Source organism: Charadrius vociferus, unplaced genomic scaffold, assembly GCF_000708025.1.
Source record: "Charadrius vociferus isolate BGI_N301 unplaced genomic scaffold, ASM70802v2 scaffold332, whole genome shotgun sequence".
Classification (NCBI taxonomy): domain Eukaryota; kingdom Metazoa; phylum Chordata; class Aves; order Charadriiformes; family Charadriidae; genus Charadrius; species Charadrius vociferus.
This window is the reverse complement of record NW_009647418.1, coordinates 4,249,565-4,262,316: the sequence shown is the minus strand read 5'-3', so window position 1 is coordinate 4,262,316 and position 12,752 is coordinate 4,249,565. Positions and strand designations below refer to the sequence as shown.

At 42.7% G+C, this 12,752-nt stretch overlaps 1 protein-coding gene across 1 annotated transcript in view; it reads left to right on the top strand.

The window, feature by feature from the left end:
• The first annotated feature begins 164 nt into the window (after positions 1-164).
• Positions 165-12,752, top strand: part of FOXN4 (forkhead box N4) — a 17,763-nt gene continuing 5,175 nt past the window's right edge. Inside the window, exons 1-6 of the mRNA XM_009880377.1 lie at positions 165-247; positions 10,675-10,838; positions 11,712-11,827; positions 11,922-12,035; positions 12,188-12,315; positions 12,696-12,752. Coding sequence (XP_009878679.1) covers positions 165-247; positions 10,675-10,838; positions 11,712-11,827; positions 11,922-12,035; positions 12,188-12,315; positions 12,696-12,752 — 662 coding nt within the window. The remainder of the gene's footprint in view (positions 248-10,674; positions 10,839-11,711; positions 11,828-11,921; positions 12,036-12,187; positions 12,316-12,695) is intronic.

The following is a 12,752-nucleotide window of genomic DNA, read 5'->3' as shown; positions in this document are numbered from 1 at the left end:
GGGGGGGTCCCCCTTAAAATATTTTTACTGCATTGCCAAACAGAGCCGGGGGTAAAGGTCATATTTAAGTTGGGTTTTGCTTTTTTTGCCGCAGCGCCGGGCTCCGCTGGCGGTGCTGAAGTGCTGGATAGCTACTGCCGCCGCGGGGCCGCCGCGCCGGGGGCATGATCGAGAGCCGCCTCCCGGCCACCATGTCGGGACTCGTCAGGAGCTCAGGGCACAGCCGCCACCCTTCACAGGAGTACAGGTGAGCCCTTCGACCCTTCCCAAAACACGCGCTGCGCCGTCACAGCCTGCTAACTCCTGTTGGGTTCTATTTCCTTAAAAAAACAAACAAACAAACAAACAAACCCACAACCTTAGCATATAGAAAACAACATTTTTTTATCTATTTTTTTAAAGTTAACCGCATTATTTCTCCACTGTAAACCAGATTCCTAACCTGGTGACCGGTTACAATGCACTACTCATTTAGAAGCATTCCTGTTTAAAGTATTTCGATACTAAACTATGTTTGATAAAAGCCTTGGGGTGACCTCCCAGTAAACTCTACTGTATGAGTGTTGCCTCTCTCTACTGTATGAGTCTTGCCAGAGAAGGATGTTCTCGTTAAATAATAATTATTTAAAAGTTCCCTTTCAGATCACGTTTTGCATTGTTATGAAACAGTCATGGGGAGACTAAATCAAGCGCAGTAGACACTAGAAAAGTTTTTCATTAAAACAAGTGCTTATGGAGTACTCCAAAGCACTGACTGCTGTCAAAGTTCTAATATCAGTGGGAACAAACCTGGATTTGTCAACAGCCTTTGGTAATTTACCTGTACCACTACACACCCATTTAACATTGAAAAGTACTCTTAGAAGTCACTGGATAGTTCTGCATGAATTACAGTGCACTGGGTTAAGTTAGGTTACATCTCGTCACATGATGCAAAGTTCCAAGAAATACAGAATAGCAGAACAGGATCCAGTTCTCACAGTAAAAAAAAAAAAAAATAAAGTTTTCCTGTTTTAAAATGCAGAGTGAGAGACTATCTCCTTCCTCCCAGCCTGGGGGTGTTTTCACCCCCTTCTGTGGGTAATAGCGGTCAGCCGCAGGTATTCTTCTACCAGCCTCACTCTATTCAAAATGCAAACACTGCACTGCACCCTCTTGCAGCTCAACAAGTGATTTGTTATACTCTCTGAAGCCACTGTCGAAAAAGGTTTGTGGAACTCTGTTTTGCTGTTTATCAAAGCACTGTTTGCTCTCGGCGTTTTTGTTGGCTATGTAAATATTTGTGAAGAAATTATTCAGTATTTAATGAAGGGTGTGTATGAGAGAGAGACTTCTGGGTATTTATATTTAAGTCTGTATCTTCAGTGCCCTGAAGAACATACCACCTTAACAAAGACCCTTTTTATGGAGAGAACTATTCTTTAACTCATAGCTGCAGAAAAACACTCTTTTTTTGAGAAAGATAGGATTTATTTTACTTCCAGTAAAGGAATTGTAAAAGTTTCTTCTTTTCTTTGGAAGTCAGCTGCTTTTAAAAACTACTTTCAATTCTCTGTTAAACATTTTGAACTCAAAGATCCCAGTTCTCTAAAGTTTTTAACCCACTTGTGATTTCTTTAATGCATCTTTAAAAGGAATTATTTGACCTCATTTAATAGTGGCAAATTCTGATAAAAATGCATAAAATCTGCACTGCACCATAAATGCAGAGCAGTATTTGTCCTACTTCATGAGAAAACACTTTGGATTATGTAAAAGAAAATCTTTTAGACTGAATGATTTTAAGAAAAGAATAGACCTGTCAAATTCTATCAGCTCTGTTTACTCTCCTGCTGTCACCACAGTCCAAGACTGGAACCCACAGTCCCGAGTTCTCCATGGGGGAGCATCAAGGCTCCACAAAATGGGGAATGGCCTCCAATTAGTGAGTGGGAGGCTGGGGCTGTGCTGAGAATACTCTTCTGTCTCACTTGGAATCTTTCAATGGGACAGTTGGACTTGGAGGAGACCGGGCTTTCCTGCGAGTGTGCAGGAGGAAACACTGAAAAGGGAGGGGAGTGCATGGGCGTGTAAGCAGGGGATCAAATCAACAAATACTGATCAGTTTTCATACAGCTTATGCGTGCACTTTGAAACTCTGGGATTTTTTTCTTTTCTTTTTTTTTTTTTTAATGGATGAGGAAAAAAATCCCTGATTTTACCAGGTCTGAATTCTCTGGATCCAAAACATCTATAGTAAGTCTGATGTAGCACGTAGAGTAGTAATGAGGATTAGACTGCTATGCAAAGTCCAGTGACTATTTGCACCATAGTAAAATGATTTTAAATAAATATCTCTTCCACCAATGCAGCTGTGGGATATAAAACATCATGCTGTCCAGGAATGATTAAGGGCCATCGTATCTTCTCTGATGCCTATGTTTTTATGGTGCTGTCACTGCCTGACTACCAATGAAAAGTAATACTTTGCATTAGCAGATACCTCTCAGTCTCCCAGAGAAAATATTGCTACCTTCAATATTTTCCTAATTGTAGCAGTGAGAAATATTTCTAACGATTTCAATTTACATTTCAGGGACTAAATGTAGTGGTAACACACTGTGATTTTCTTAACCCTTAACACTTTATTCTTGTTAATTAATAATCTAACATTATGTTTGAGTGTAAATATTTTGATGTTTAAATTGAAGCAATAGGCGGACCACAAGTTTACTATGCAGTGGTGCACTTGTGGTTATTTCAGCACAACGCTGTGTAAACTATAGGAGCCAACTGGAAGGCTACTAAATTAGCAGAGAGCTCCCGTGGTCTTCAGGGGACTTGGAGCTGGTCACTGAGAAACAGGGTTCTTCAGCTCATGAACGCTGTGGTCTTCAAGCAGTATTTTTAACTGGAAGCTGCAATCTATCCTTTCACAGTCTAATTTGATTTAACACACATAACCAGTGCAAGAGAAGCATGATCCACTGTGATGTACAGAAGTACGGAATCAGATTTACTGTGCAGGTCTTGAGCAGTAGAAGCCCCAGGGAGGCAGATGAGAGGCCAAGGTGGGCCTGGACTAAGACTGCTAAAGCACTTACAGACCTGTAAGTTCTCTCCCAAAGAAGCCTCAGTATTATCCTAAGTCAGCGTTCTTGGTTTTCAAATAAGCAGCAGTGTGCTTATTTTTCACAGGAACTATCCCATTCCCAAATTAGGTACAGTTATGTGCGGTCTATTACCTATCATATAATAAATCATGACATGAGAAACGGGACATTGGAAAGGAGACAGTAATTTGCTATGGATTCTTTGGCATGTGTGAAAATGCAAATGTAAGGAATCAAGTCATCATTCTGGGTAACAATGTGGCATCCATATTTTGAAAGAAATAACTCAAATGTATAATTCAATTTGAAGAAATAACATTACTTTAGAAGTAAGGCTAACTCTAGACCAAAAAGATGAATTAACTTCATGTTTTGCAGCTCAATATTTTGTGTAAGGACCATGTTTCTATTTTTTTATATTACTCTGTGTTTCCAGTTGATAGAAGCCTTATGTAGTATTTTGAAGGCCTTGCAATACATTTTCCATACATGTTAAACACAAATTCAGTTTTAAATAGCTATCTTTTTCATCAAAAGTTGTTATTCATTGTTAATCACTCAACGTATTAGGAGACTATATCCTCCACCCCATTTTAATTTTTTCCTTGGGTTCTTCAAATATTGGTGTGTATTCATCAGCTCATTCACAATTCTGTGAATTCTGTGAATTAGATAGTTTGATTAAATTTTTGTTGTAATAATTACTTTATGCTAGCATAGTTTAGTGTAAAATCATATGAAGAAGCACAGGCACATAAATGTGCAACCTCTGTATTCTATACGTTTCGGATGCGCCTGCATTATAGTGGTGAAAAAGGTGAAAAGCCTTTATGACACACAGTTCATTTTAGCTCTCCTAAGTGGTACTCTCATATCTGGCTTTGCACTTTGGTTTCTGCAGAGCAAGCTACAGCTCAGGACTTCTGACTGTCACCACTGGGGATGGATGGAGCCCGGGAGTTTGCATGCAGGACATTTCTGCAGACAAAAGGTTACAAATGCATAACTAACGAAACCGTAATTGTTCCTGAAGAAAATGTCAGTGTCCATTCCCTTGACACCATGTGTGTCTGACAGGGAATGAGATAATGACTCGATGTGTCGGAGGAATTTCATCACAGTAGTTGCCTCATTCTTTCAAAAAAATGTGAGAAACCTCCTAGGAATCAGTCAAACTCAGGCCACTGTGGATTGATTTAAGTGGATTAGCTCAACTGTTTCCTATGCAGTTCCTGAAATGTGCTAATCGGTATTAATAAAAAATTGTGGCCCTTGCTCCTCAAATTGTCTTGCAGTCACAGGCAGAAATGGGAAGGGCTGGTTTGTACCCAGACAGTGTCTTGTAGGCTTCTCAGGCTCGTCTGCCTCCAGCGAAACCAGAACTGAGTTCCTATCTTACCTGAAAAGAGGTGCTTGACCTCCCGTTTAAAACAAGAAAGCAGAAAAGGAATTTGGACTTTCTGAGCATTCCTGTGAGATCTCAGGTGCTCATGGCACGCTGCTCTGATTTTACTCATTTTAAAAATCTCTGTGTGTGGAAAGCAGAATTGCTGCATGATCACAGCAGCAACTGATGCAAGTGAGATGCGTTCTTACAGCAGTGCAAAACAAAGGGTAGTATATTTTATATTCCCTTTACACTGGAGTAAATAACTACACGAGATCAGTTCATGGCTAATAAGAAGCAGATGAAGCAATGTTAAAGGAAAGATTGCTTCCCAGGTAGACAATGCTACTGATTTTTATAGAAAGCATTCCTCTAGTGCCAGGTACTTCAGCACATTTTTGCATTGACAAGCAGCTTATTTTGACATTAGCCACAGATTTTCATTTTGTGTTTTGTTTTTGGGGGTTTTGGGGTGTGTTTTGTTTTTTTTTTTTTTAACAAAACAGATTGCACAGTCAGATATGGGCTGCATTTGGCATCCCGAACCTGGGGATGGTTATGTGGGTAAAGCACAGCAGGGAGCGAGTGGCTGGGAGTTCAGTGCTGATGTTGCTCCTAATTTCCTCTTAGGCTTAAGCAAATCACGTAGGTCACTTGTAATTTAGTTTCCCTTCATCCTATACCAAAATGATGTAATGAGGTGTTGTGAAACTCAGAGCTGAAATGTATAAAAGTCTCTGGGAGCACATCTATAGCGCTAAGTACCTTTGCGGAAGGTTTCTGGAGAATCATCTGCTCTTCTGAACCATGCTGTAAGAAAAGGCGAACAGGAAAACTGACAGGGTAATCATGTTATTTGCTTTTTCTTTACTAGCTTTGGTTCCTATAATCCAAAGTTTCTTGAGCTGTAGCTGAGCAGGGAGTTTCTGGTTGTCCCTGGAAAGCTGCCTAATTTCTATTCTTGTTTCTAGCAAGGCCAGAAATTACTCAAAGAGTTTGAAGAGAAGGAGGAGAAAAAGTGGGCTGGTGGTTTGGGACTGGATGGGTGGTGTGCCTTCAAGAGGCAAAGAGGAATCACAGACAGAAAGCAGCAGTGCGAGCTGCTGACTGAAGCGGGAGAGAAGCTGGTACTGCAACAGGGAGGAGAGAGGCAGGGGGGTGAGTGTGGAAAACTGAACCTAATGTAGGGAAAAGCACCTGCAAGGGAGGAAGATGGGAAGAGAAGTGCATAGAGGGAAGGAGCAGAGCAGATGGAGTGAGGAGCAAAAGGAGAAGTTGACTCCTTCAGTAAAACAGAGAATACTTCTTTCCGTGGAGACAGCTGAAGAGTCACAAAACATAAATATTTTCCTTGTGTTGTTTTACATATGAGAAATCATTGTGCTTGTTCTGAGACATTACGTAACCCCAGAGAAAAGAAAACCATCATCTCATCACCACTTCAAGAAGAGGTCTTCTTATGACTCTGCCTGTTCAATTGTCACTCACACTGGAAAAACCATTGCAAACAGCTGGTTAAGAACGTCACCCCTGATTGCTCCTACTTGTTGAACAGTTGTATTATGCCAGCATAGGCAAAAAGCTCAGATGTCAGTGCTGGCAATGGTAATAAAAATTGTCCATTGAGTGACAGACGTCTTAAAACTCTGGTTGAAGTTGAATATGCCAAATGCAACCACAAAGTTTTGGTCTGACTTGGTTCAGAACAGGGGCAGCGATGAGTTGCCACCACGCACTAATCCCTTTGAGAGAACCTGTAGCATTACATTCGCCCTACAACACCAACCAGTTTGAGTGCTTTAAATCTTTTAGAGACAGACTCCAGAGCAAACAAGCAGAGTACCCGAAATGTGAATGGTGCAATATGCATAGAAATATGTAACTCTGCACACCATGTCATAGACTGAAACACGCAGTTATTAGCTAAACTAGCTGGAGATAAAATATCTTAAGGTCTACTTGTTGCTGAGCTTTCCTTTAGTTTTAACAAACTTGTTTGGCGGACTACTCTATGATGCTGTTGAAGAGATGGTCGCTATAGTCTCCAGCGACAGGTTCACTATACAATGGTGTTTGCAAGCGTAGAAGTGGATAGTTCACCTTGACAGTGGTTTCTGTGGTGATGAACTCCCTTAGATCCAGCTCGTTAGAACAACTCAATGTGAGGAAAGATCATAGAGTTAGATCTATGAATATAGATTCAAATTCAACTCTGATGTTAGCTGCAGATTCCCACAAGGTAATGCTGGGAATGAAATTTCATTCTATCTAGCTATTTCCTGTGCCAGCAAGGTGTACTTTTTTTGGGGGGTGGGGAATAGAGGTATCTTTAGGTACATTTAGCAAACGGTGTTGCGCTGCTGACAGGCTCCAGTGAGCTTTGTCAGATGTGCAGCCAATGCAGGAGTCCGATTTCTCCATGACCGCAGGCAGGACGGTCTGGAGCTCAGTATCGGGAGATTTGGAAAGGGGTTTCATTCCAAGGGGTGTTTTTCCCGATTCTGGAAAAGTAAACTTTGTGCGGGCTGGCTGGTGGCCAAGATCTATTTCCCTGGTTAGATAAATATTTTGTTCACTGTGTGATGGAGCAGATAGCAAAGACTAATGCTACCACTCAGCATTTCTGTGTCACCTGTCATAGCTCTCAGGGCACTTTTCGCAGGAGGGCAGCGTCCTTGGACAACTGGGGCATACATCCATAGCATCGCGTGGATTCTTGCTAATGCAGGTGCCTTTCTAGGACAGAAACACATAGAAGCAGAAGGGTATTTTCCTGCAGAGATTTGAAAGGAGAGTGGTAAAAACGGAGTTGCATAATTTCACCACACCTTTAAAAATAATATCATGTTTGCAACACATTTGGTGTGACTGTAACCTTTTGCTCGTAGGCGTTTAGCAGCTCAGTGTATACACCAGACAGCCCTGGGGAACGTGCAGCTGGGGACATTTGCGGTAGTGTGCATTAATTATAGCGTATCACTATTTATCTCATTTACATGCATTGAAAGGAAATGGCTGCTTTTACTACAGTGCCCCATTGTGCCAGGGGCTGTGAACACCCATCTAAAGACAGGATCTCTGACTCCTGAAGTTTACCCTCAAATGTGAGCCGAAAAGGGTGGTGGAGGGGAACAGAATCAAAGTACACACGATATTACAGTACGGACTTATATTTTTGTAGTTGGCTCAGCACAGGCAATTTTTCAGAAAGATTGAACCCTGTGAGATTAAAATGTTAGGTAGCACTGTGCATAACTCGCTTTCCAGAAGCAGTTAGATTAACATTTTTTCACTAAAAGCAGGACACACATTGAGCCTGCGTACTGTGAGATAAGCTGGTTTTGTGCTGCAGAATATATCTGAGCATTTAAAACACCTCAGTCAGACGGTGATGGGCATACTTTAAGCAGTTTCACCTTCTCGAAGACATATGAAATTTCAACATTGGTTTCGAAGACAACCTGAAGAATAATCCTTAAATGTGAAATACCTTATTCTGATTAAATATACTTTTTTCCCCATTATTAATGAAAAGAGTTACTCTGACAACTAACACATCCGTACCAAAAAATGGGTAAGTGAACAGCAGGAGGTAATTTTAAAAGAACTGCAAACACAAATTCAAACAGCCATGCCATGCTAGGATGGGGTAGGGAAGAAAATATCTTTGCCTTGGAAAAAGAGCTGGCTCGCACCCTTTGTCTAGTTGTTATATATTATCGCGTCTTTATATCTGTTTAAAATGGAGCTTAATGACTGCTATATCAACTTAAAAATTCAGTCACCTTCCTTGCCCTCATTTGGATCCAGGGTGTTAGTGCGAGAGGGAGGGAGCACCACGCGGATGCTGAGAGGGGCACGCTGCGCGATGCTGACGGGCACGTCGGAGAGTCACGGTTCAAGCTTCTGATGGCATCCAACTGTGCCCGGGGTACCGCCAGCCATTCCCATGTCTAGAAAGAGCATCAGGATGAGTGCATTTAGGGTGAGTGCGAAGCAGAGGCCTTTGTTACCCAAAAAGCTACAGCTGGGAAGGCTGCTGAGCACCACCGTGACTCCCGCAGTCCTCCAGTGCGGAGATGCTCGTCCCACGCGGAGGAGCGGCGAGGGCATGTGGCGGATTCATTGCCTGACAGGAGGCGTGTGCAGTGGGTGCTGACCCTCGCCGCCCATCTGACCCCGTTATTTGTTGAAGGAGCTGACTTGTCTGGGAGGACTGGCAGGGACCGGGGTGCCAGATGGCATGTGGATGTGTGTTGTGTGTCGGCTGTCATTCAGCCAGATTAATGTGAAGTTTGTAAAAAGGAGGAGGGGGGGAAAAAACAATTAAGCAAGAATCCCAAAAACAATCGAGGCCACGTGCCACCGGGCAGCAGTCGTTGGCGGCACAATGGGTTATCAGCTTCCCATGAATGGGCCCAACTGTTGCAAACGACATGAGCCTGCCCAGTTTTCAAATCATTTAATGCTCTTGTTTACTTCCAATCCAGCCAATCTCCGGGCGGGGAGAGCCGTCACCTGATAGTCTTTTTATGTATTTAAGTCCCAGGCCTCACAAAATAACTGAACAGTGGTAACCATGGCAATGCTAATTATTGCACTATAACTACAGTAGGAGAAAGAAAACAGGGTAGGCTGGGAGAGAGATTTGAAGATGTTTTTTGGCCAGGATTTGAGCTTTTGGCTCCTGGTCATGTGTTGGATTTTTTTTTCTTCTTTCTTTTCTTCTTTTCAGAATCTTTTTACAAACCAATAAATTGCATTCTGCTTTAAAGATCTTCCAGATAATAGTTTAGGGAACTTTGATACGTGTTTCTGGAAATCATGAATAGAGGAGCTGAAACCTCCTGGGCAGCCAGGCACTAGAGTTCTGGCTTGTTCTTTTAAGCTGCTTTAGAATCATGTAACATAAAAGATGCTTCAGCAAGAGACCAGATTTATTTAAGGCTTCTTCATTGTCATTTGGCAATGAACACACTTTAGTACCACGCAGCTGGCTTTAACATATATGAGAGAGCTCTTTAAAGCCTTTGTTTTGAAAGCAAAATCAACTACATCCAACTAAACTGTGTTCTTCTGAAAGAGAAAGATGTTTTCCTGGACCTGAATCCCTTTGGATTTACCCTGCCTATCTAATGATAACTTCCTGACATGTTCTAATTACTGCTTTACTCCTCAAGATACCCGTGACTGCTGTAGTACTGTTTAACATCAGTAAAAGTAGTTTAGCCCTTCATTTGCAATAGTTCTTTTATCGACTTTAACAGCAATTTCGACCACACAGGAATTTTTGAGTACTGTAAATATATTCCAAAATTTCAGTTTTGTACCGTGCACTCTATCAGAAGCAAAACAAAACAGGTGGGACAGAGCATGCCGAATGTAGCAAAACCAGAGCTTTAAACCAAAAGCAGCCTGTCATCGTTATGCCTCAGTTTAGTTGCTACAGGCAGCTGCTACTGTACTGTACTACTGTACACACAGCTGTTACTGTGTGTTCAGTCACTACCTTTTCCTTCTGATCCTTTAGCACGTCAAAAACTGCCTAAAAAAATTGTTTCGTGGTTCCTTGTTAATAACTTCATATATCTGAGTGGAAGAGATCACCGGTTTATTCTGTAAAGTTTTTTTTTTACGCAGCAGCTCTCCGCTGATCAGTCCCCACCGATGGGATGCAGTGGCTGGGAAAAGCCCTCTCCAGGTGTCCAAGCCAGCAGCAGACACAGGCCCTTGAGGAGCTCGGCACAGAAACTCCTTCCGAGGCTGGCTGGTCGCTGGATTTCAAGGTTAATGCAAAATTGTCAGGTTAAAAGTCCTGACAGGTTCCTTCTACATCAAGGCCAAACAAGTGCAGATTTCTGACAAATGTGAAAATAATGGATCAGCTTTGGTTTTGTTTCTAGGTGGTTTCTCTTCTGGGTTCTTACGCCTTCTTCCCCTACAAATACTGCACAAGCAGTTTTCTTACCAAAATGTTTTAAATTGTACGAAGGAACAGACGCTTAGGAACAGGGTGGCAGTAACCAGCCAGTTGCGAAGCCAAAGATCGCATCCGAATTCTGCAAACAGAATTCCAGCCTGATGCGTTTTCCCCGCTGACCTACGTGAGCTTTGGCATCCCCATCATCTCCCCTCTTACCAGGGACAGTGTAGCAGCATCTTTGCTCTCCGCTAACCTTTCATGCTATTTTGCAGGCTCGTAGCTTCTGACCCCTCCCAGCTGAGTGAAGATGACCTCCCCAGTGACTTACAGTCCTTGTCGTGGCTGACATCTGTTGATGTTCCTCGCTTACAACAGATGGCCAGTGGAAGAATGGATTTTAGCCTCGGTGCCCAGAATGCAATGCTACAACAGACAGGTAAGCTGTTAGGATGTTAAATAACTGCTCTTTAAACGACACAGCCTACTGCCTCCTTTCTCCCCCTGCCCCAGCCAAGCTTTCCGATTAGGAGATTCCTTTTAAGTGCATTACATTTCCCTTCCTGTCAGGAGACCTGGAGCCTGTTGTCTTCTGATAAGGCTGTTGCTGATACATTTCCTTAATTTGGAGAGGCAGAGAGCCCTAGCAGTCACAACAGAGATCTTAGGATCCAATTGGCTTTTCTACTCAGGGTAGTTGCCGGTGCCTTGTTGCATGAACTTGGGCCAAGGTATTTAAGACTTGCATTTCAGAGGTTTTCAACAGCTTTGAAATTAGGTAATTAGTCTTTCTTGTTTATTTCAACATTGATAAAAGTAAGAGTATCTTACTTACCCCATACCTGTTTGCTTCATACAGACTTACAGCATATGTTCGTTGAAAGACTTTCTTTCCTTTGTGAACATCCTTTAGGTAAACACACTTTTTCCCTACGGCATTCTGCTGAGGGAGCACAGCGTATCATCTTGCTCGCTTTAGAGCAGAAATCCTTCTGGAGTTCAGATAGTGCTGAATATGGCTTTTTTTTTTCTTTTCTTTTGTAAGATACTGTGTCGGTAACACCACTGTGGACTGTTAAACAGCTGTCATCTTTCATTCCCTGCATAACAAGTTTTAGAAGCAGCTGATGTCAACTTTGCAATTTGTGAAACGCTCTGGGTTCTTTTGGGACGGAAGAGCCACAGAGCGGTGTGATTATCCACTCCAGAGCTTAGCTGTGTTCAACTGCCTCTATTAAAAACAAATGTCAGCTCTCTTTTCTGAAGTGTACTTCCACGCGACCATTCATTCCCTTTGCTTTCTCCCAAACAGGTCCTGTAGCGAGCAATATGCACTCCACAGGAGCACCTGGAGCAATGATTCATGTCCAGGCCAGCCTGCCACAGGGAATCCTGGGACTGAATTCTATTTCAACACACGGAGCAAATGTAAGTGCAGGCCTCCATGGCTTATTATTGCAACACTTCTTAGGAAAAGATGTTGGTAATTTCAAGACTGACACGTCTGTCTTTATCTCAGCAGATGAGCCAGTACGCTGTAGGTGGGCAGCCGTCTCCTAGTTTACAAGCACAGCAACAACTCTTTCCTCCTCCTCATTCGCAGCAAGTGTTTGCCCTAGCACAGAACACGCAACAGGTACTGTTATTTGCTTGTCATCTGTGTCTTGGAGTACCTGCCAAGATCATATCTAGAACTCTTTTAAAAGAAAAACAGTAACGTATCCCTAGACCTACATACCCACGGACATTTTGCATCCAGTATTTTCCTTCTTTTCCTTCTGCATACAGTGTAACCCAGCAGCCATCTACAACACATCCTACGGGACTCAGCCACACTATTCTCAGCCACGCCTGGCTCCTCACTCTGCCCAAGAACTTCATCCAAAGCACTACCCCAAACCGATCTATTCATATAGGTGAGTAGAGAGCAGAACAGCGTATCACCTACATCCTGTGTTGGGATGACTGTAACGCTGTAGGTTTGGTACCACGAGAGTGTTTGATTCCTTTCGAAGGGAACAAAAATCCCATCATCCACCCAGGAGTTCTGGGGAAGCTGCCTCTGAGGGGGAGTTTTTTAGCAAACTAGTTCCTGGACATCAGCATAAAGGTAGAGTAATAGCACAAAGGAGCGAAATGTGCAGGATCACAGGGTGACTTCTGAGCACTCGAGAACGGTAATCCCATGAGCAGCCAGCTGTTTGTGTCTTAAGAGATGGGTCTGAGGTTGCTAGACCAGAATGATGGCTGAGTATATGCAATCTCCTGATATTTCCTGTATTTCTCTGACCTGTAGTTGTTTGATTGCAATGGCGCTGAAGAACAGCAAAACAGGCAGTCTCCCAGTGAGCGA